Source organism: Mustela erminea, chromosome 4 (genome assembly GCF_009829155.1).
Source record: "Mustela erminea isolate mMusErm1 chromosome 4, mMusErm1.Pri, whole genome shotgun sequence".
NCBI classification, from domain to species: domain Eukaryota; kingdom Metazoa; phylum Chordata; class Mammalia; order Carnivora; family Mustelidae; genus Mustela; species Mustela erminea.
The window spans coordinates 7,751,166-7,773,811 of NC_045617.1; the positions used below are offsets into that span (position 1 = coordinate 7,751,166).

The window sequence follows — 22,646 nt, forward strand, 5'->3', positions numbered from 1 at the left end:
GAAAGCAGACACAGAAGGGGTGAAGGGGCCGGGCTCTAGAAGAAATGAGCCTAAAGGAGGGAGAAAAGTAAAGCCCGGGTTTGAGAAAAACAAGAGAAGGCAGAGCCATCTAGGAAACAGCCTTCTGTATCAATAAATACAAATGTGCATGACTCTTCATGATTCTTCATGATTGTTACTGCGCTAGATGGAAATAACCTAATCTGATCTCACGCTGGACACATATAAATTCTTACTTTTAACACACGATAAAACAGAAAAAATATATTACATAATATAAGCGTATATAAGCTTATGTGTCGATAGCTATAGTCATTTTTGCAAAACTGGGATCCTATACATCCAGTAATTTAAGGGTAGTTCTACTTACCCACAGAATGATAGGTGCCTGTCTTCAAGTCGTACATACAAATGGCACTTAATGGCCCACAGTGGGCAACATCCACGTTTCCACAGATGCTGATCTTATAAATCATGTTATTTTTGGTATCAACAGCTTCCCATGTATAACTAGAAAGGAAGAAAAACAATATGTCACTGTCACTGATCTGCCAATAATTAAACTTCTCCCTAGTTTCACATTAAAGCCACTTTTACTCAAGACTACCACAATCTAGAAGACATACTTTCATCAGCCAAAAATACTAAAGTCAAACTATGTTAAGTTGAATAGAAGCCAGGGCACAAACCACTAAATACCACCTCGTTCTGGTTCAATCCGCCCTGAAGCTGCCACAAGACTGACCATGATCAAAATACTTAAATATTCTACAATTTAAGAATATCAACTCTCATAAGTAACTGCTCAAGAATTATGTTGAATATATGATCGTAACCCTTCCAATCACACCGGAATGCTGAAAAGCCAAAGGACTGTTTTTAACTTAATGTTATATAAAAACTAGTTATGGCATGAAAGACAATTCTCTTCTGGTTTTACCTTTTATGGCTACAGTTCAGATCCAAACTAACAAGAAGAAGTTGTGCAATAAATCAACTATCTGACTCAAAATCAGACAAAATTTACTTTAGCTTGATCCACTCCATCAAGCATTTAACATGCATTAGAACTCACTCTCCATTCAAGCCTCTGGCAAAGTAAATACTGAGTTAATTGTTCAGGAGTCAATCTGCATACTTGGGACAAAATAATGGTTTGTCAGTTCTGTCAAAACAATTATTCTCAATTCTCCACTCTTCCTGGAGAGAATGTTTTGTCCGTTTGTAAAATAGGGGTCATTTCCTCAGCCAGGCTAAAGACAGGAAATGAGGAAAGTAACTAAAAAGCTCCTTGCAAAATGCGAAGATACTGTATTAATTCAACGGCATTGCTGAGGAGAAGTTACATATGAATTGCTCTGGTTCAGCCTACTAGGGAGTTGGTTGGGGGAGAGATGGCTAAGTCCTGAGACCACTCAGGTGTGGGAGTGAATCTCCCCAGAGCCGTACCGCCTTGATGGTAGAAAGCACCAGCTCACAGAAGTAGCCGTGCTTTTCCCAGAGCCCGCCTTCCCCAGGCCTTGGGACAAAGACCGACCGGCACAAAACACAAGACAACGTGGCTCTCCCTGCCTAGAGGCAGCCCTCCCCTCCCCCGACAGCCCTGTCCAGTAAGGAAGGAGCCCCAAAAGTGGGGCTGCCGATAGGCAAGGAGCCAAGCACTCTCCTGAACCTAGGGCTGATCAAATTTACCTGCCGAGAAGCAAAGGGACACAAGCACACGGAAGCACTCGGGCAGGGTGGCCCAACGCTCCCCTGGTTCTGACAGCCGTGGTTGGGAACCTGAAAAACAGGCCGGTGTGCTCCCAGGGCGCAGGCCTGAAGGTAACGCTAGGCTCCTAAGCGGTTACCACCGAGTGTCGCTTTTTTTCAAGTGTAGTTGATACGCAATGTTACCTTAGCTTCAAGTGTGCAATACGGTGATTCAGAATCTCTACTCCTTATGCTATGGTAACCACGAGTGCAGCTACCATCTGCCTCCAGGCAAGGCTATTACAATACCCCGGACCCTGCTCCCTACGCTGTGCCTTTCACCCCCATGAAGCCTGCACCTCCCACTCCCCTTCACCCATTCTGCCCATCCCCCTACCCGTCTTCCCTCCAGCAACCACCCATTTTGAACTCAGCTTCTTTATCAGTAACCCCTTATAGTTATCTCCTAAAGGCAGGAAGGCTAAAGGCAAAAGAAAATACCCCAAGTACCACCAGGCATGAGAAAGTCATCAATAAAGGCCTGTTTCCTTTGACCTTCACTAACCTTTATTCATTTGCTTCACAAATATTTAAGGACTTCCTGCGAAGGCACTCAAGGGTGCAGCAGTGATCAAAGCAGACCAGTAAATCCCTGTCCCCCCCCCAGTACATACTGGCGGGGAGGGGGGGTGGGGGGGACAGAAAACAGGTAAACAAATTCACATACTAGTATGCTGAGTTAAGTGCTCTGGCAAAAATGAAATCGTGAGTGCTGGGAAATGGGCAAGGATGAATTTAGACTTAAAAGTCTTCTGAGACTGTATTTGCCCTGAGATTCAAACAACAAAAAGGAGCAACTCAGGGGAAGATATGGTGGGGAGAATATTCCAGCAGCTGCACTAGCCACTGCTAGGCCGCGCAGAGGGAAAGAACTTATTATTAGCACCCTGATGGAGAAGAGGGCAGGAGGAGAGCAGCAGCGGGGGTGAGGGGGTGAGGGGGTGAGGGGTGAGGTCCAGGAGATGGGCAAGGCCCACTACACGGGGAGGCGGGGGAAAGGGTTGCAGACTGAACCACACCGTTTGATTTTATTCTTGAAGGAAGGCCGCACAAACACACTGTCGACCTTTCCTTAAAATTTTAAGCCAGTGCTTTTATTTGCAAAGTATTAGTAAAACTTTTCTATTAATTACAGTTAATTAAAGAAAAATGCTAACCTCTTATTCAAGAGCAATGACTACATTTTTCTGGGATACTAGACATCGAATCTAAAACCTGAAGAGTGACATCATGAAAGTGTTTCGCAATCCTAAGTATATGAGAGCGGTACATAAAGGTATCATTTTAGAATGAATCCACTGCTAGGAATCAAATCTACAGAAATCCGCACGGTACCTAAAATGCTATACTTTTCTTAAAAACAGAAATCCACTGCTGATTTTGCAAAGCTGATATTTAAACAAGGTAGTTGTAAAGAGTGTGTGTTTAGGGAGCAGAAAAAGAGATAAAAAAAGGAAAATGGGGAATACTGTCTTGATTATCTGGAAATCAGTGTCCCTAGAAAGAAAAATGTTCCTCTGATTTTCTTTCTTTCCTGATTTTGCATTTCATAACTGCTTTGTCAAGATTCATCAAACTGGTAAGTGGGCTCGGGAGTGAGGAGTGATGAGGCTATGAAAGTATTTGAGTGCTGGCTTTCTCCTGGGGCTTGATATAACCACTTACCACCACAGGGCAGCCCCTCCAGGCTAGCACCTTCGACACCCCCCACAACCCCACCCCAAAATACCGGGTGTAGAGTCCTTCATCACAGGAAGGAACAACCATAGTATGTCTCTAATCTATACTACACTAAACCTCTGGATGAAAATATTTGCAAGCTGTGTAGAAATGTGGTCTACACACACACACACACTCACGAGAGCGTGCACGTGTGCATCTCGAGTATGTCCGCTAGGCGAAGGCCTCCTGCAGCAAGGCAGGGATGAGAGCCCAGGGGCGTTTCCTTGAATCTCTAACACTCAAACCCATATCAAGTCTTCCAGGTCACTGCGGCTCTACGCTACTCCGCACCCGCTCGGAGGGAAATGACGGGAAATGACGGGATGCGAGCAGGTGGTCCAGGGAGAACCACAAAGGCCCGAGGAAGAAGTCGGTCAATGGGAAAGAGCACCCGGCTGCCCTGCCCGCGGTCCCAGCCTTGCGGAATTCGGCCGACGTCCTCAGAGGAGGCAGCCCGTTCCCAGTAGAACTGCTCTTCTGGACGCACCACCTGTGTGAGAACCTTGGCTTTGAAAGCGAGCAAAAGCGAGCAAGGTCCGTGCCATTCTACCCCATTTTCCAGCGAGTAGTGTAGGAAGCCGACACCCCCTTCCAAGTCTCAAAAAAACCAAATTCATTTCAATGCACACCTGACACTTCTAGACATGCGTGTAGACCGAGTAAGTGCCCTGGACCCGCAGCTGTGACACCAGCTCTCCTGACACGGCCCACACACAACGTGTGCTCCTCGGGGCAGTCATGGCCTCCGCTGTACCCCAGCACGTGGACCAGGATGGAGCACAGCATGGCTCTCCCAGAAAAGCCACCTTTCTTCCACCGTCCTGAGCACCTTGGCCCAGGAGCCAAAGATTCCCAGGCTCAGAAGATCGAGCCCCTCACCCCAAGTCACGCAGGTATGGAATGTGCCAGGTCCGTCTGAGCTCCAAGGGCAAGTGTTTAACCACCAAGGTGAACTGCCTCATTTACTTTGACTTCTTCAAAGTTTTTTTTAAACTTCCCAGAAAATAGTTTCAATTACAACACTGCAACTGACGAAACAGTCCACAGAACTCTAGTTTAAATCTTGTCACAATAAATGCCACTAAAATGACAGATCCTGTGTTGCGCAGACGCCCAGCATGAGCGAATGCACTGGAGGGTGGCCCTTGAGGAAAGGCCGCAAACCTGGGCGAGATGCAGACTGCCCCGGGCCACACTGCCTGAGAGACTGCAACTTTCCCAACTCAAGTTCTCCTCCACACTTTCACACTTCTGCTCTCTACCCCGTCCACGTCTGCGCTCTTCTGAACTGCCAACCACCAAAGGCACCGCCTTCTGCAAACCCTTCCCTTACCCAGTGCCTTCTAAGGAAGCGTATCCCTCGGGCCCCTTCCCACAGCTGCCCTCGCCCGCCGTGTGGAGCCAAGCTGGTTGAGGGTTTCACCGAGAGGGACACTCATCTCTGACTCACCCTCCCCTAAAGGAATACTCAGCTCAGCAGAGAGCTGTCCTTTGATACCCCAACCAAGAGTCCAACAGTGTCACCAGTAACTGGGAAACATCCTACCGTCACTCCTTCAGATCCCCTGGGGAACAGGGACGCGGACAGAAGTCACACACAAGGTAAATGTCTTTAAGACATCTCTGATTTTAAAGTGAATTCTGCTCCTGAAATATGCCCTAAACGTGGACAATTAATTTCACCATAAAAAGTGAGCACGCAGGCTGAGTCGTTCCTTAAAGGAAGCTTAAAACTGTCAGCCCCGACTGCAATTCCTACAGCCTCAGCCAAAAGTGTCTTGGACGACCACAGTCAGTCCGTGTCTGTTCAGTGGCACAGAGGTTCCATTTTAACCTCATTTGGTTTAAATTTCATAATATCCTGAAAGGTGTTGGCAGATTACCACGAGAAGGAGGCACACAAGTAGCATACTGTCAACCAAGCCCGAGACGGGAAGGCATTTCGACTTTTCCAACATGGTCCAGCAAAGGCCACATGCACAACCCATGCCGGGCAAGAACACACCCAGCCAGGGGCACGACGACGCAGCAAAGCCAGGTGACCAGACACAACTGCCCAGAGTCCAGAAAGCCTAACGGAGAAATGCAGGGCCACGCCCACTGAACAAGGCCGATACGTCTGTCCGAAAGAAAGGAAATTCACAAGAAAAAGCCAGAAAGGTACAACTAGACACACTGTGTAAACTCTTTGAGGCTGGTGTCTTCCTGGGACACCTCTCGGGTTTTCCTCTCTGTGATCACTGAGTATCTGCAAAACTGCAAACTCTTACAAAATAGAATTTGGCTTTCTTTCACTTTTAAAACCACTAACATCTAAAATAGAGTACATAAAATTCCGTTATAAAATGTAGGATATGCCCAACCTCTTAGAGGAAAAAAAAAAATCTTAGAAGACTGAGTTCTTTCCCCCAACATGAAAGAGCCCCACGAACCTGATGTGCTTCTTCACGCTCTCTGCCATCAAGTCATCAGGTCACAGTCCTGAGATACAGCTCAGCTCCCTCACGCTTCATGAGTCTCGGGGTTATGGTCACGGTCATGAAGCTATTAGACTTTTTATTACTGGCCTACAATTAATTATTGGTTTATAAAGCCGTACAGAGGTATGATGGAATCAGTAATAAAATTAATAAGCATGTGTGAATCTATAATTTGGTTTCTTCAAGAAAAAAAAAAAAAAAACAAAGCTTGGTAACACACCGGCTAAATTCACACAGCACAGTAACTAGCCAGAGGAATGTTTTTCTGAACGCAGAGTGAGCAGCAAATCTAAAATTTTAGGGACAAGCGAAAAGTCTTTCCAACCTGAACAACAAAAAAAGATTTTCCAATTTTTGGCCTGCATCCAAGTCCTCTTGCGGAATACTCAGGAAATCGTTTGGCTCACTTCTGCCTCTTATCATTACCAGATAGTTTCTCAGCTCGTATATCCAGCTCTCTAACCTTCAAAAATCTGGAACAGTCTCCTAAACTTAAGAAGGGGGGGGGGGGCGCAGGGGGAAAGGAGGCGCGGAAAGAGGCAGGATTTCCAAAATGGACATTTGCAGCAGAATGTCAAGAGCTTAATGTAACCACTGTTGTCAACAACTTTCTGCGGCCCACACTAAAAGAGAAGAATCTGATTTGGCATCCTGGTCTCAAGGCCGGGGACACATGAGTTTGACACAGCATGGCAAAAGCTTATATAGGAAGTACTTCACTTCCTATTCTAAAAAACCCACAAAGCTGTGGATATAGATATGGGGCCTGAAAAAAAAAAAAAAAAAAAAAAAAAAGGCAAGAAAGTGCCAGACATTAGTCTTTGGTTTTCCCGGGTGGCTACACCGGGTCGGGGAGCAAGAAGCCAGTTGGCTAGAGAGGGATCCAGCTGGAAGAAAGGCTCTAAGGCAGCACCAGAGCCCAGGGCGCTAGGGGACGGGTGAGGCGGTGGCCCAGCAAAGTTTTAAAAACCAGCACCATGAGTGACTAACAGAGGTCGTGTGAAATAGAGAGGGAGGTGAGCCTCACTCGGAAAGGTGCCATGGCAAGAGGCAGGAGCCCACAGACATGGCTCCAACTGCCGCCCCACCCTGACCAGCTGTGTGGGACACACTTCACCTCCCGAGCCCCGACTTCCTCATCTATGAAACTCAGCTGCTGCACAAAGTCACTGTGAGGGAAAGCATGACCAGGAACGTTGAACTTTTGAGGGACTAGGATTTAAGGCTTTCATCTGATCAATAGAAGGCTTCAGGCTGCTTCAAAATGGAGTTTACAAAAAAAGGTACATTGGCTTAGAGCCTCCTAAAGGAATGTCACGTAACACTGGCCAGGAAGTGGAGGGGGCAGGCCCTTATCTTGGGCCATCTCCACAGAGCTGGGAGAGCTAGAGACAGAGACTGGGGGTTGGGGGGGGCCCTAAGGACACACACACACACACACACACACACACACAAACACCCGCTGCCTCCTGGGCTCTCTCAGGACAAGACAGCCACTTGGGGCCTACCCACGCCTGGGCCACGTAGCCACCAGCTGCCACCAGAACAGAGGCCTGACGAATCTGAAACTCTGGCAGAGGAGCAGGAGAAAATGGACGGCACATACCCTTCCTAAAGAGGTTCCAGCACAGTACGAGGTGTGGAATTCTCACTCAGTCCACTGGCAAGGGCCCCTCCACAGCACAAACCTCCGAAAAAGGACCCTCTGTCCTTTCTGCGCCACGCCGTGGCCTTTTAACTCAGGTCAGGTCCGCTATTAGGATGCGGGCCTGTATTTCAACTCTAAACCCTCTGTGAGGATTTTTTAAAAATCAGAGTAATTACCTGGATGTTCACAGACTGTGTTCCTCATATGCATAAAGAAAAGTTGGATTACAGGCTAAACCTCCTTAATTATACAGATGCCTGAATTCAACTGCTTTTAAAGCCAACCCACCAGCCCACGGCATAGGATTCAAACCATAATGCTCCGTCCCCTCGTAAGCTGTCACCAGTGTCCCAGAAAACCCTCCCAGCCCCAGCGCCGTTCCTTCAGAGAGCAAAGCACCAGCGAGGTCTGCGCTCGCAGCCACGGGCAGGCCGCTCAGCTGCGACACGGACGAGGCCGCTGTCAGGCGCCGGTCTTCAGCAGGTCGGCGTGGCTGACACGGAAGAAACGTCTCTGCTCTGAAGATGCCGGGTTCAAATGTCAAATTGGCCCCTGCAGCTCGGAAGAACCCAACTGCCAATGGGGAAAAGGAAACGCACGCACAGGGCACCGCTCTGGTGCCAGGCCAGGAGTCACCGTCGTGAGTTCCTCTCAAAAGAACAGCATTATCTCACCTCACCCTCAAGAGCTTTTCTGAAGAATACAGGAAACATCTGTCGGGCAACTCTGTGCCCCGCGCTTTTGCTGAATGATCTGCAAACACGGTTACTCAACTTCACCCAACCTCTCCGGGCAGGTGCTGCCCCCCCCTCAGACACAGAATGACGACCCTCTGAGGCGCAGGGCCTTGCCTCCTGTCAGGAGCTGAGAAAGTGACAAAGCCCACACTTGAAGGCGGCCTGTCCTGCCTCAGAGCACATGCCGCCTCCCGCACAGGGCCACAGGAGAAGCATCACCAACCGAACGGGACCTGAAGAGAAAAGGCGGCCATTTGCTAAAGTGCCACCCTCGGCAGATATCCTGCCTCTTGGTTCACTATGGAAATTAAAACAGAAACTTCCTCATTTCCATCAAATCTACCCGTCTACCTGCACCGTCCTCACACACTCTCTCCACGGAGGCCCGCCCTGGCTGCCAGACTTGTTCCCTATCTGGGGACAGACCCGGGTTTTGTGTCCTCTCTCTTCTCCCTTTCTCTCTGTGCCAGATCATTCCCTTCAGCACACCGGCCTTCCGTCAGAGACTCGGCTCTTTACAACACTCCCCTTGGCCCCACACGCCCGCGCAGCGCCCACCCTCGGCTCTGATCCCTTTACAGCAAACTCCAAACCTACTGTGTGCACAGCCTATGCTCTCACATTCCCTCTGAGCCAACTGGGCTTTCACCCACCCCTCCCCCAAAACCTGGGTCATCATCACCAAAGACCTCTGCGCTGCCAAACCCCCTGGTCACTTCTCAGTCTTTGTGGTACTCAATTGCTCCACATTCAACACACCCGACCCCTTTTCTTCCTACAACCCCATCTTCCCTGGGCTTCCAGAACACTGTGCTCTCTTGGTTCTCATCCCATCTCCCTGGCAGCTCTTCATCAGTTCCCCCTCCAGGCTCCCCAGCATCCGGCAGACCTCCAGGAATGGGGTCCCTCAGACTTGGCCTCCACGACTTCCTAAGTACTTGTTCCAGTGTTTTCCAACTATGCAGCAGCTCCCAAACTGACATTCCCAGCCCAAGGCACTGCCCTCAACCCCTAAAGGCAGAGTCTGGCTGCCCACTTGACCCCCCCAATCAGATGCTAGAATGCATCTCAACATCAACATGGCCAAACCAAGGCCTTGTCTTCCCCCATACCTGCCTTTGCCGTGGCTCTCCCCAGCTCTGAAAACAGCAATTCCATTTGCAATGCAACTTCCAATTACACGGACTAAAGTAAAACCTGTGCTTGTCTTTCTCGCCTCACATCCCGGAAGCAATCATCAGGAAATCCATCACCTCCACCTTCAAAATACCCAACTCCAACCGCTCCTCACCACCGTTTGCTACAACCTTGGTCCACTCTACTGTAACTGCCTCCCCAGTGTATCAAAAGTCCCAGCATTCTCCTTGGGCCACCCCCACCTATGTCACTCCTCTGCTCAAAATCCCCCCAGGGCTCCCACCAGCCTTGGAATAAAAGCTAGAGTCCCCCCAGCGGCCTCTGGGACCCAGCCCCCAGCTCCTTCCCCACCTCCCCTGCAGCCCTCTCCTCCTGTTCCCTCAGACGCCACAGCTGCCCCTGTGCCCTGTCCTAGCCAATCAGCGTGCCCCCACCAGAGCACCTGACACACGGTCCCCAGTAGGAGGCACTGCCTTCGTGGTCTCCCTGACGTATGTCATCTTACAGAAGGGCCCGGGAGGAGTGCACACTTCCTTATGAAGGGGCCCCGCCCGCAGCCCTTCCCACCAAAATGTCAACCAAAGGCCAACTCTCGAAGACCTCGAAGACGGAACAGAGAGCCACGTTGGCTTATCACTTTGTTTGTGGTGAGGCACACGTGTACAGCACGCAGCAGGCCAAGGCGCTCCGAGGAACAAGGAGAGGGTGACTCAGTGGAGATGCGCCCTGTCACTTCTAGGAATCCACTTCTTAGCACTTCCACTCTGGTGGTTTGGCTTGCTATTTTCAGATCAGGGGCAGAGACCAGGGAGTGTCGGGGGAGTTTTTGGTTTTCAATACAAAACATCTTTTCACAGCGTGTAACTGGCTTCAGGGTGGAGAGAACCCACAGATGGCAACAAGTGAATTTTACACACAAAATCCACCGGTGCATCCTCCTGAGCGGGCCCTGAGGAGCATCTGCACCCTCCAGCCCAAAGGCTCTGACTGAAAAGACGGCTCCTACACTTCCCTTCCAGGCTGCCCAGGGGCAACCGGGTTTCAAAGGCCACTTTCCTCCATTCCCACATCCCGCAAGCTTTGCCTCCCTACCTGAAAGCAAAACTGAGTAACACCTTCACGATCTCTCTAATTCCTACAATGCTCCTCGCCGCCCGGGCACCGTAAGGCTCGTAATGCTCGTCAGGATCTGCTGTCCCCACCCAAGGAAACTGCCCTCCGGACGTTAGGCTAAGGCCAGTTGCCCCAGCGGATCGCAGAGCACACGAGAGCTCACAGAAGGATCCCCCCCGAAGGTCTCCAGCTGCTCTGAGGGGCAAGCTTCAGGCTCAAAGGACCTGGAGCGGCGGGCACCCCCCGCACCTCCACCGCTGGGAAGGGTGCGCGCCGACCTGTCCCCTGCGCCGGCTAACGCAGAGACCAAAATAGGCAAATGACACAGGGCTTCGGGCGCCTCAAAATCCTCTCCAGCAGCAGCTGTTGCAGCTGAGCAGCCCGGCAGAGCTGAGGAAGTGCTTGCGCGTCCACCCCCCCACCCCTGGCCTGCCTTCCCGAGCCCGAATCCAGCCCCCATCCCCCTCCATCCAGGGAAGCCCACGGAGAGCTAAGAAGGGGCCCCTGCTGACCACTGACACCCACACAAAAGTCAGCTGGGGCTTCTTAGCCCGGACAGGAGATGAACAAGGAGGCTCTCTCTCTTTCCCTGGACGGTGGAACTGCTGCAGCCACCCCAGGAAGGAAGACAAGCCAAGAAAACTGCAGGAAGGGGCCCAGGGCCGGCCTGACATATGGCATCTGGCATCCGCCCAAAGCCTACACCTCCCATCATGAAGCTCCTCCTTGTTTAAGGGAATTTGAGTGGGGCTTTCTGCAGCTCACAACTGAAGGAATCCTGAAGGATGCATACCTCCGAACCGCAGAATTCTGGATGCAAAATGGACCCCGAGAATCACACAGTCCAGTGGTTTCTAAACTTTTTCAGACGATGGAAACGTTTCTTTCTCAAAAGGAGTCTTTCGGGGGTGGGGGGGTGCCAATGTAGAAAACGGCTAAAGAAGCAATGCTCTCTGGTTGAGGCAGAAACCCCAAGGCACTAATAGAGAACCCCGGGGGTGCAGGGTAACAGGCTAAAAATATCACGAAGATAAATGCAGCAACTCCAGCTCACAGACAGAAAGTAGTCATCACCGCCACCGCCATTTGCGAACACTGAGGCTGGGAAAAGCACTGAAATGCACTGGAACCCTCAAACCAACCCTAAAAACTTGACTAGCACCCTGGTTTGACACAAAAGGAAATTAAGGCCTGAAAGGACCCATAACTGGCCTGACTCCTAGCAACTAATAAAGGGAGGGGTCCAAATTCAAACCCAAGACAGCCACTGCCCGCTCCCACGGACGGAACTGAGACCCAGAGAGAGATCTGCCAGAGTCAGCTCAATACTCCAGCTCTCGAGCCTCCAGTGCAAGCAGGACACACCGCACTTGGCCAACTGCAATCAACACGGCTTTATCAGCTATCTCCTGGCGGGCGCAGGCTGGGGGTGATACCTGCAAGGGCAGAAAAGTCCCAAGATTTGAAGAGCAGACACCAAGATGCATCAGCCAGAGGCCCGCCTCGCCCATCCCCCAAACTCCTCTGAAACCATTTAGAGCCAAGATCCAACAACTGCTTCCAGCCCTACCCTGCACAGCTGCACCAGGACAGGCAACAAATGTCCAAAAGGAGACTCACCGCCAAGACCACAATCAAGAATCACCAGTCATCAAAAGGGCACCAACGCCATGAAAACGAGGACAAACTACCAACAAAAGAAAACAAGCCCAAGGAAGGAGAATTAATGGAGCAACTGGAGCAGAACTTTACGACCTATCTTCCTAGGAACGATGAAAACTGTGGCAGCCAAAAGGATAGATTCACAGGCAGCCGTGACTATACATCAAGTTGTTGAAATAAAAAAATTTTAAAAACAACAGAAAAGTTTTAGAGCTTACGAGCAACAGAACAGCTAAAGCTGGGAGAGGGGAGACAAAACTTTTTCCTGGAATTCTAGGTAACAGCCAGATACAAAGTATTAAAGACAAGTCAAGCAGGACAAAGAATTAGTTACAATAAAGAAAAGCTGAATTACAGAAACTTTTCCCCAAACGAAGAACAGTTTTTCCAAACACACAGAACACTCTCGACTTGACTAGGTGCTAAGCCACAAGGGCAATGTCAATAAATTCCACCCCATTCACTAGCCACAATGGTTTGGGGGTGGGGGGGAGTGGAATTATCCATTCGCCTTGAGAAAAATGATTCTAAACAACCAATGGGTTCAGGAAGTTGAAACAGCTAGGACTTCTGGATTCCTGAAAGAAACTATTTAGAATTTAAAGGTTAACAAACATGTAACAAAGCTCTGAGTGATACAGTCCTTGGAACAAAGAAACATATAGCTTTAAATTCATCTAATTATGTAAAAGGACTTAAAAGATCTAAGCTTTTCAAATATGTTATTAAGAGAAAGCAGAAATTAATAAAATTGAAAATACACAGTGAAAGAGCTGGTAAACAAGAGGTAGACAAATCTTTATTAAATATGAAGACAAAAATGCACAGACATCAGAACTTTTTAAAAATTCACCTAGAAAGACAAAGAGTATTTTCAAAAATATAAGAGCATGCTGTACATTTATATATGAATGCAAAATTAAAATGACAATTTTCTAGGAAATACAGACTTTTTGTAAAGTAGCTTTAAAAAAAAACTAGAAAATCTGACTAGATACATAAAGAAGGTAAAACTGAAAGCATAAGCAAAACAACTCCTCCACGGTACTCTACCTTCTCAAAGACACCAGGCCCAGATGGTTTTACTGATGAGTTCTACCAACAGTTAAGGAAGAGAAAACACCCATCTTACACAAAACTTTCCCACAGCATATAAAATACTAAAAACTAACTAGCTTTTTCTACAAAGCAAATATATTCTTGATGCTAAGCTCAGCCAAGAACAGCATGGCAAAGAAAATTACCGTCTAGTCTCACTTAAAAACAGCTTTAATCATCCTACATAAAATGTTAGTAAACAGAACTAGATATATTCATGAAAAAATAAACTTTCAGCCTCTCCTCATATCATACACAAAAACTAATCCAAAAAAATTGAACATAGGACTAAACATAAAAGTTAAAACTATAAAACTTCTAGAAAACCATAAGAGAAAATCTCTTCGGCCTTCGAGTCGACCAATGGTTCTCAACTAGAGGTAATTTTGCCCACGAAGGGCCATTTAAAACGTTTGAAGACATTTTTGTTGGTCACATCTTGGGTGGGAGCAGGGGGTTACCTCCTGACATCTACTGGGTGGAGGCCAGGGATGCAATTTAACATCCTCCATACACAAGACAGCCCCCACAACAAAGAATTACCCATCCTAAATGTCATTAGGACTGAGACTGAGAAACCTCAGCATACGTAAAGATTTCTTAAGTTACAAAAAACACAAACCATTAAAAAAAAAAGATACATTAAATTTTGTCAAAATTTAAAAGTATCTGTTGATCAAAGTACATATTTTTAAAATGAAAAGGCAAGCCAAAGACCGGGAAAAAATATTCACAGTACACATTACACAGACGTAAGAAAGGACTTGTACTCAGAACACATAGAGAGCTCTTAAAACTTGTTATGATGACCCCTCCCCAAAAGAATTGGGGAGGAGGGTGACAAAAGACTGGTTTTAATAGGCATTAGTGAAGGCTGTCCAAATAAACACATGAAAAGATAGTCAACATCATGAGTCAGGGATTTGGAAATTAAGACCACACTAAGATACCACTACGATCCCACTAGAATGGCTAAAATTAAAAAGACTGATATGACCAAGTATTGACAAGGACAGAGAACTGAAACTCTCATATAACGCTGGTGGGAATGCAAAATGGACAATGGGCAATACAAAACGAATAGTCGGACACTCCCACATATCTACTTAAGAAAAAAAGGAAAGTCTATGCAAAATCTTGTGTGCAAATACTCAACAGCTTTTTATTTATAATAGCCAAAAGCTAGTTTAACACCCAAATTATTTTTAAATCAAAGAGAAAATCAAAACTAAAATGACATTATTTAAAACTAACAAAAATAACTGGAGAATGGTGTGCATGGTTGCTGCCTCCCTAGGGAGGGCAATCGTGGCCAGCACAGTCCTCTGGGATTTCAACACCATGCCATTCCATTCGTGGTGGCTCCAATTTCGGTTCTGGCCCCACCCAACTGTCCCTCTGCTTAAGAAATTACTGAGGAATAAATGAATCCTACGTCACCTTGCAAGGATTAAAGATGAGGAGACACTATCGGTGTAATTTCAGGCTTCTATCCCTCAATGGTCAGGAGTCAGCTATGAGGAAGACACAAAGGACCCATAGGTATACCCAATCTCAGCCACTTCCACCTTCTCATCCACGGTCAATGACCAATGGGGGCATTACCAAGAGATAGATCCCCACAACTGGGGCGGGGGGGCGGGGTCAAGAAAAAAAGAAAAAGAATGTTACATCCAAAGTAATGAGCTACTTTCTACCACTAAGTCCCCGTTCTGAGACCCTAATGAATCCTCTGACCAGCAAGATACAGTTTTACATGCTGAGATCAAAATAAAGATGAGAACATATGAATTATTTTTCTCAACCCCATCTTTCAAAAATCCTTCTACGAAACACTGATAAAAGATGTGAAATCCCTCCAAGAATTCGTTTCCTAGGAATTCGTCAGGATGCTGTTCTAAGAATTAATGCATGAGATCTAATGTACCCATAATTAACAACCTTGGGCTTCTACACACACTTATTGTTGCAAGAAATTGCACACACAAATGGATGTAGTCCAGGTTCAACATGTGGCCCAAATTAAGCATATAAGCATTGTTCCTTCAGAAAAATTGCAGGAAAAAAAAATCTCCTTAGAGACAGCAACCAAACCAACCTCAACTCCCAGCTGGCTTCATTATTCTCTTGTTCTCAATATAATAAAAACTTTCCAGCATTTGTACCCAAACAATTGGGGGGAAACTTGTTCTGAATAAATTATAAAGTACTTTACTTAAATCAAGCAGCCCAATGCATTATTTTATAACTAGTGTAAACTGTTAGGACCCCTTAGGATGTTAACACCTAAACAAAATGGAAACTCATCTACCATATATGATGTAAAATGGTAGTTTCCAAAGTGTAAGTCACACAGTGATGAGTAAGGCTAAAGACGAGCAGAGAGCATGTTGGTCACTTTGGTGACTTTTGATGACTTGGCATGGCCTGGCTTCTGCCCTCCTACCACTTGCTTTCACTGTTCCAGCCCCACTGACCTCCAGACATTCCTCAGCAGCACTAACACTCCTCCTTCCCTGGGACCTCTGTCCATGCCAGACCCACAGCCAGTCACACTGGCCTCAGGAAACACGTTCTTTCCACTAGCACACCACCTCCCAAAACAGCTGAATGATGAAGAATCCACCAACTTCTTCTCCAGCTCAGGGCTCACCTGGCACAGCAATCATCTCGAGTCTTAGAAAACATTCGACTAAGGCGCTCTAAGAAGCGGCATGTGAAGCACTCGGTAGAGGCCCATGTCTTTGGGAAAATAGCCTTTCTTGCCCCTGCTTTTCAGTGCACAACACACAGAGACCTGTTCTCTCCTCCATGAGCACAAATGCTGCTCCAGTAGTTTTCCGCTGTTTCCCTCATGCCTCCCAGTAACTAACTGCACCAGGAACCACACCCCTGCCACCTCCTTACCCTAGAAGACAGCAGGCCCACAACTGGCCCCCAGCTTTGCCCTCACCCAGGGGCCTCACCAGGTGACCTGCTGGCAGCCCTGAAGCCTACTCAACTTCCCTCCTCTTTCCTCCCTGAGATTCTAAGGGATCGCAGATGAAAGTATCCTTTTTGGTTCTAGAGAACTGGGTAAGAGAGAAGTTGCTTCCTGGGACCCAACTCTTTTATTGAGAGACAATGACAATTTACTAGCAGGGCGCTAGTTAAAGATGTACAGTGTCTGGGCACCACAAACTGTGGCACAGATGACGGGTTTCTGGTGCCTGCCCTAGATGCCAAACCACAACGAACAAGAGAATTTTCGGTGGAAAAAAGTATGTTCTGTGTTACAAACAAGCAATTTACAAATATTTGGGATGTGATCCTTGTGTCTACTGCGATGTCTACCTGGGGCCTGCTGCCATTTGATGAAGCTACACAGAAATAACACTTGTACAGTCTGCTTTTCATACTTCTGGGGAGGATCTGGGTGGGTCGTTCACATTTCAGACAAATGGACTCCCAGAGACAGAATAGAAAGACAGCTTAACACAACCCACTTTGGTGATACTAAGTAGAACCTTTCATACTGGATTTAAAAAATTATCAGCTTGCATTCCTGTTCTCCAACTATAAGCTAGAGTTAAGAATTTTAGCCAGCGTTATCTCATAAAAGTACACACAGATTTTTGACACTCCCCCCCCCAAAAATGTCTTAACAAGCATTTAAGCCAAGGTATTCACTTAAAACAGGAACAAATAGGAAGAATTTCATTTGGCGGAATATTGAGTTTAAAGTTGAGATTATGCACAGCTCTGGAGAAGTCTCAACACAAAACCGCAGAGCAGTAACAGACACGGAAAAGAAATGTGTCCAAGCCCACCCCTGAATGGACGGGGAGATTTGCTGTCCTAAGGAAATCTGGAAGAAAAAGCAAACACGCCAACTTTGAAGATATTCTAGGACTGCAGAGCACACAATTGTCCCACTAACAACGCATATCACCCTAGAGCACTCTCTAGCATTTGCGAAGTTGAAGATACAAAGGCCATTTTCTACTGGACCCAGAAGCCATGTTCCACTCAAAAAGGAGGTTAACAAATGCAGATTCAAATTCAAGTCCCTTCGAGGACTCACAGGACTCACTTTCGGTGAAACTAAACCCCCCCCCAACCCCTATCAGCTACTTACATGTTTCTGCAATCAAAACCAACTTTAACCCTAACTATTAAAAAATAAATTCCAATTTGTTAACAGGACCAAGACTTCGAGACCACTAGCCCAGTTACTTTCTTCCCAACAGGACTGGTCGCAGCAGCCATTATTCCAAAACCTCCTCCTTTAAATGTTAGCTGCAGCTTGACCTGGCAGAAGTCGACCCCCTTTTCCGTGTACCATGCTCATTACTGTGTAATATGTATCTTAGAGCAGCCAACTAACCTATTAACGAATGTGCAGTAAACACTCCAGTCTGCCTCCCCCCGCAAAAAGGGAAAAGAAATAAAGAACACGGACCTTGCAAAGAATTTCTTTTGTGAGCTCAGTCTCAGTCTCCTTAGAACAGTGTTATCTGCGAGTTCTAAACTCAGGGGTACAAATTAGACCATATCTGATACAAGGGAAAACTAAGAATCCCGTAAACCCCACCACAAACTCAAAGTTCAGCTCAAAGCAGGCTCAACTTCATTCTGAGATATAACCTGGAAGCACCCGTTCACTGGTCTTTCCGAACTCTTCGCCCTGCTTCCTTCTACCAAAGTTTAAAAATAAATAAATAAATAAAAGTTGGTTTCTCCATCATCCTAAACAGTCCACAAAAGGTTGGTCAGAAAATTCTCCTAACTGGCAGTTCCCCAGCCCCGGGACTCCCATCCTCGCCCGCGTAGGATACTAACAGCCCTTTATGGGACTGGCGATTATACAATCATGATTCCCAGAGCAAAAGGCTCCACTAGAATAATCCACCCTGGAGACAATGACATCATGTGAGCAACTAGACAGGAAGTTAGGCTCGGAGATGTGAAGGGTAAAGTCTTGAAAGCCAATACAGGATGACCACCCTCCAGTCCCTTGATCAAAAAAAAAAAAAAAAGTCACCTTCTGCAGAAAAGCTACTTTAATGAGAAAAGGAAAAACCTACATGGAGGAAATCAATTAGCAAATGAAACCACCCCCCCCAACTCTAAGGCCACTCGTGCGGGATCCTTCCACACTAAGGGCCCTCTCCAAAGACCAGCTGGTGAACTTTGAGGAAAACGTGGAGTGGGAACAAAGCGAAGCTGTAGTTCCTGCGTCCTCCAACTTTCGCAGGCGCTCCGCTGTGAGAGGGCAAGCGCTGGGCGGAGGGCGCCCGCAGTGTGACACCCGGCTGGGTCCGGGCGGCCGGCTGCTCGCACACAAAGACGCCCCGGACTTAGTGACAGCCACAAGTGGCTAGGCAGCGGCCCCCCCGGCCAGCGCCAGGACGGCGAGTACCCCGCGCCCCCCGCCCGCGCGCGCACGACCCCTCCGTCTCTCATCCCTCGCCACTACGCGGGCAACTTTCCCTCGGGGCCGGGGGAACCCAAACCCAGAAGGCGACTCGGGGAGCCCAGCCTCTCCCCAGAGCGCCCCCGCCCCCAACCCAGCCCAGCTGCGCGCCCCGGGCACCGCGAGCGAAGCCTGCGCCCCGGCGGGCGGGCCACCCACCTGCACAGCTCGGGGAACTCGGCGCCCTGGGCCAGCGCGGCTCCCGGGGCCCAGACGAGCAGCAGGAGCTGCAGCAGCAGGAGGGAGCGCAGCGGGCGGCCGGCGGGCGCGGGCCCCAGGTGGGCGCCCCGGCCGACGGCGGCCCCCATCGCGCCCGGCCCGGACTGCGCGGCGAGCGCGGGGCTAGCGGCGCGCGGCTGCCGGGGGCCGCGGCCGGGACATGGTCGTGCAGCCAGGGCGGAGGCTGAGCTGGAGGCGGAGAAGCGGAGAGGGGCACGAGAGGAGCGGGAGCGGTGCAGGAGCCCGAGGGGCGCGCGGCTCGGCTGGGCTCGGCGGCGGCGGCGGCGGCAGCAGCAGCAGCAGCAGCAGCAGCGGCCCCGGAACAGCGTCACGTGACCGCGCTTGGCCCCGCCCCCTCCCCCGCCCCGCTCACATGACTCCCTTGTTCAGGTGATCCCCGCCCGCCCAGGCTCCGCCCAGGCCCGGTCACGTGAGCGCGGCACGCGCGGGGCAGGAAGCGGCGCCGCGGGGAGCGGGGCGCAGGTGCGTGGCCCGGGCCTGAGTCCCCGCGGCTGCCCTCGGCGGGGACCGACCCCGGCCTCGCTTTCTCCCTGCGCACGCTTTGGGTCGCGGTGTGGGCGCGTCCCAACCTCGAGTTACCGTACCTCCACCCAGACGCACGGCCGGGGAGGGGAAATAAGGGGGTCAGACTTGGTGCCGAGCCGTGAGTGCCACCACACGGCCGCGTCGCCTCGGAGCCTGGAGGAGTGGGAACGCACTTTCCCTGCTCTGCGGAGTCAGCCCTGGAGCCCCGCGCGGGGGTCCCGCGTTCGCCCGGCACAGCCTCTCCCAACCCTCCCTGGGAGTATTTCCCCAGTCTGGGCTTCCCACGTTAGGGAGGCAGGACGGATGCGGGGCCGGGGAGGATGGAGGAGGCAAAGGCGTGCCTGCGAAGTGAGTGCCACCCAGCAGGGCTTCGTTAAGTCCTCTATTCCAATACTCCGTTGAGCCCACACTTTGTGAACCGCTCTGAGCTACGCACTGTGTGAAAGTAAAAAGAAATCTGAAGTGTTGAGTTCAAAAAAATGTACCTTCTCTAAGAGCAAATAAAAAGATACAGACTAACCCCAGCGGTGACAGCTCATCTTTTCTTTCATGTTTTTCTGTGCCAAACCCTACTGGCTAGCACTTAAGCATGAATCTGGAAACCACGAGATTGGACCCTTGTTATGAATGAGGAACACACTCAGAGACGTTAACTGATCCAAAAGCACTTTAAGATGTGGCAAAGCTGGGATGCAAATACGTACACATAATCATGACCCAGTAGAGGCTAACATTTCTTGAGCGGGTAATGGTGTGCGAAGTAGCATTCTGGTGCTTTCATTTAGCTCATTTAATCCTAACACGACCCTATAAAAAGAAAAAGTACCTTTATTGCACCTATTTTACAGATAAGGAAACTGAGGCGAGAGAGATTAAATAACTTGCCAGTCATGCAGCTAGTAAGAAGCGCGGCTTTGAGCCCACGCTTAGTCACCATGCTATTGAAAGAGTAATATAACCCAAGAAGAGAAAGCACTGTAGTGGCTCAGGGGGAGAGCTCAGATGTCCAACTGTGGGCATCTAGAAAGGGTTCATATTTTGCAACTCCTCTATTATAATTGATACAGGCAAAGATCTTCAAGGGATACCAAAACCATCAGGTGAAAAGCTGTTACAGCCGGAGAATATTCACTTTGTCTCAAAGTATCACCCTCAAAGTGTATTTCCCTAGTAAAGGAGAAATATATCTTCACAAGGGAAAGATCTGCTAGAAACACCTTAATCAAGTGATTAGGATGACTATCACCAATATTTGGAAAAAATAATGTTTTCTGCCTCCTAAAGTGATGCAATGAAAAGTACTGCTAAAGTTAATGTTGAAAAGAGCATGATTATGACTCAGATGCAGATGTAAAATGAACATGTGTTAAAGATATTATTTAACTCATTAATTAACATGAGAACCAGTAGCGTGTTACAACTGGCTCAAAGGGGAATCCAGAGAGAGAGTCCAACACACTTATAAGCAGTCAGGAATGCCAAAGTTGCCCAATAGATGAAGGATTGGTCAATATCCATAAGTCAAAAATCAATTGCATATTCAATGAACACAATTTGCATTTCTAAAGACAAGAATCATAGATATTATCAACAGTATTCAACAATCTCTCAAGTTTTGAAATAGCTCGAAGGCAATGAAAGGCACAAAACCCCATAGAATCAGATACCACAGCAAGGGCCATTCGATGGTGCCTAGCCTTCCACTGAGGTTGCTCGATATTATTTTGGTCCGTTTCAAAGTCTCCCATAATTTTCCCCTACAGTACACAATATCACTTACATGATATTCTTATCAAGATGTTTAATTTAAATCTAATCAGAATAAAACAATTGGATCCATATTGTGGAGCATTCTACAAGAAAACTGAATACACAATTTTAAAAAATGTCAATGCTCAGGGCACCTGGGTCCTCAGGCAGTTGAGCATCCGATTTTTGGTTTCAGTTCAGGTCATGATCTCAGGGCCATGGGATCAAGCCCAGAGCTGGGTTCTGTTCTCCCTGTGGAATGTGCTTAAGATTCTCCCTCTTCCTCTCCCTCTGCCCCTCCCTCTGCTCATACTATAAACAAACAAATGAATGAATAAATAAAACTTTTTTTTTTTAAATGTCAATGGTCTGTAAGGCACCCCCCTCCAAAAAAGCAGAAGTACTCTCCCAAGTCGGGGATATGAACAACACACTGAGGACCGAATCTGGCTAGAGAGCTCCTTTGTAAATAAAGTTTTATTGGAATATAGCCATACCCATTTGTTTATGTATTGTCTATGGCTGTTCTTCCTATAATTGCAGTGAGTGTTTGCAACAGAGCCCACAAAACCTATTCTACCACCTGGCCTTCTACAGAAAAAGTTTTCCAATCCCAGTTCTGGATCAGTGGTTCACAAAAGTGTGGTCCTTGGGCCAGCAGTTTTGACACAGCTTTCCTTTGTTAGAAATGCCAATCCATGGGTCCCACTCTGACCCATTGACTCAAAATCTTCAGTGATGGGCCCCAGAAAATTGTTTTAATAAGCTCTCCAGCAGATTTTCACATACACAAAGGTTTGAGGACCACTGTCCTGAATTAAAGGAGACTAAAAAGGCAAGACAACAAAATGCAATGTGTGACCCTTAGTTGGAGACTGGACCCCAAAAAAGGAAGACATGAGGGACATTTGGGGTAATTGGAAAAACTTGAATATAAACTGTATATCAGAAACTCTAACTTCAAATGGCATAGAGCATAACTCTCCTGTATTTCGCTTAAATTTTGCAACAAACCTTTTAGAAAATACAAACTCCAAGATGGTAGCTCAAGACCCCATGTTATGGGTTGAATTATGTGCCCTGAAAGGATATGTCGAAGTCTTAACTGCCATCATTCCAGAATGTGACCTTATTTAAAAATATAATCCTTGGGGCGCCTGGGTGGTTCATTGGGTTAAGCCTCTGCCTTCGGCTCAGGTCGTGATCTCAGGGTCCTGGGATCGAGCCCCGCATCGGGCTCCTTGCTCAGCTGGGAGCCTGCTTCCCCCTCTCTCTCTGTCTGCCTCTCTGCCTATTTGTGATCTCTGTCAAATAAATAAATAAAAATC

General features: G+C 48.1%; 1 protein-coding gene across 1 annotated transcript in view; it reads right to left on the reverse strand.

The window, feature by feature from the left end:
• IGF2R (insulin like growth factor 2 receptor) overlaps positions 1 to 19,371 on the reverse strand; it is a 95,533-nt gene extending 76,162 nt beyond the window's left edge. The window contains exons 1-2 of the mRNA XM_032338554.1: positions 18,964 to 19,371; positions 371 to 510 (exon numbers count right to left, since the gene is read on the reverse strand). Coding sequence (XP_032194445.1) covers positions 371 to 510; positions 18,964 to 19,112 — 289 coding nt within the window. The 5' untranslated portion in view covers positions 19,113 to 19,371. The remainder of the gene's footprint in view (positions 1 to 370; positions 511 to 18,963) is intronic.
• Between the last annotated feature and the right edge of the window lie 3,275 nt (positions 19,372 to 22,646).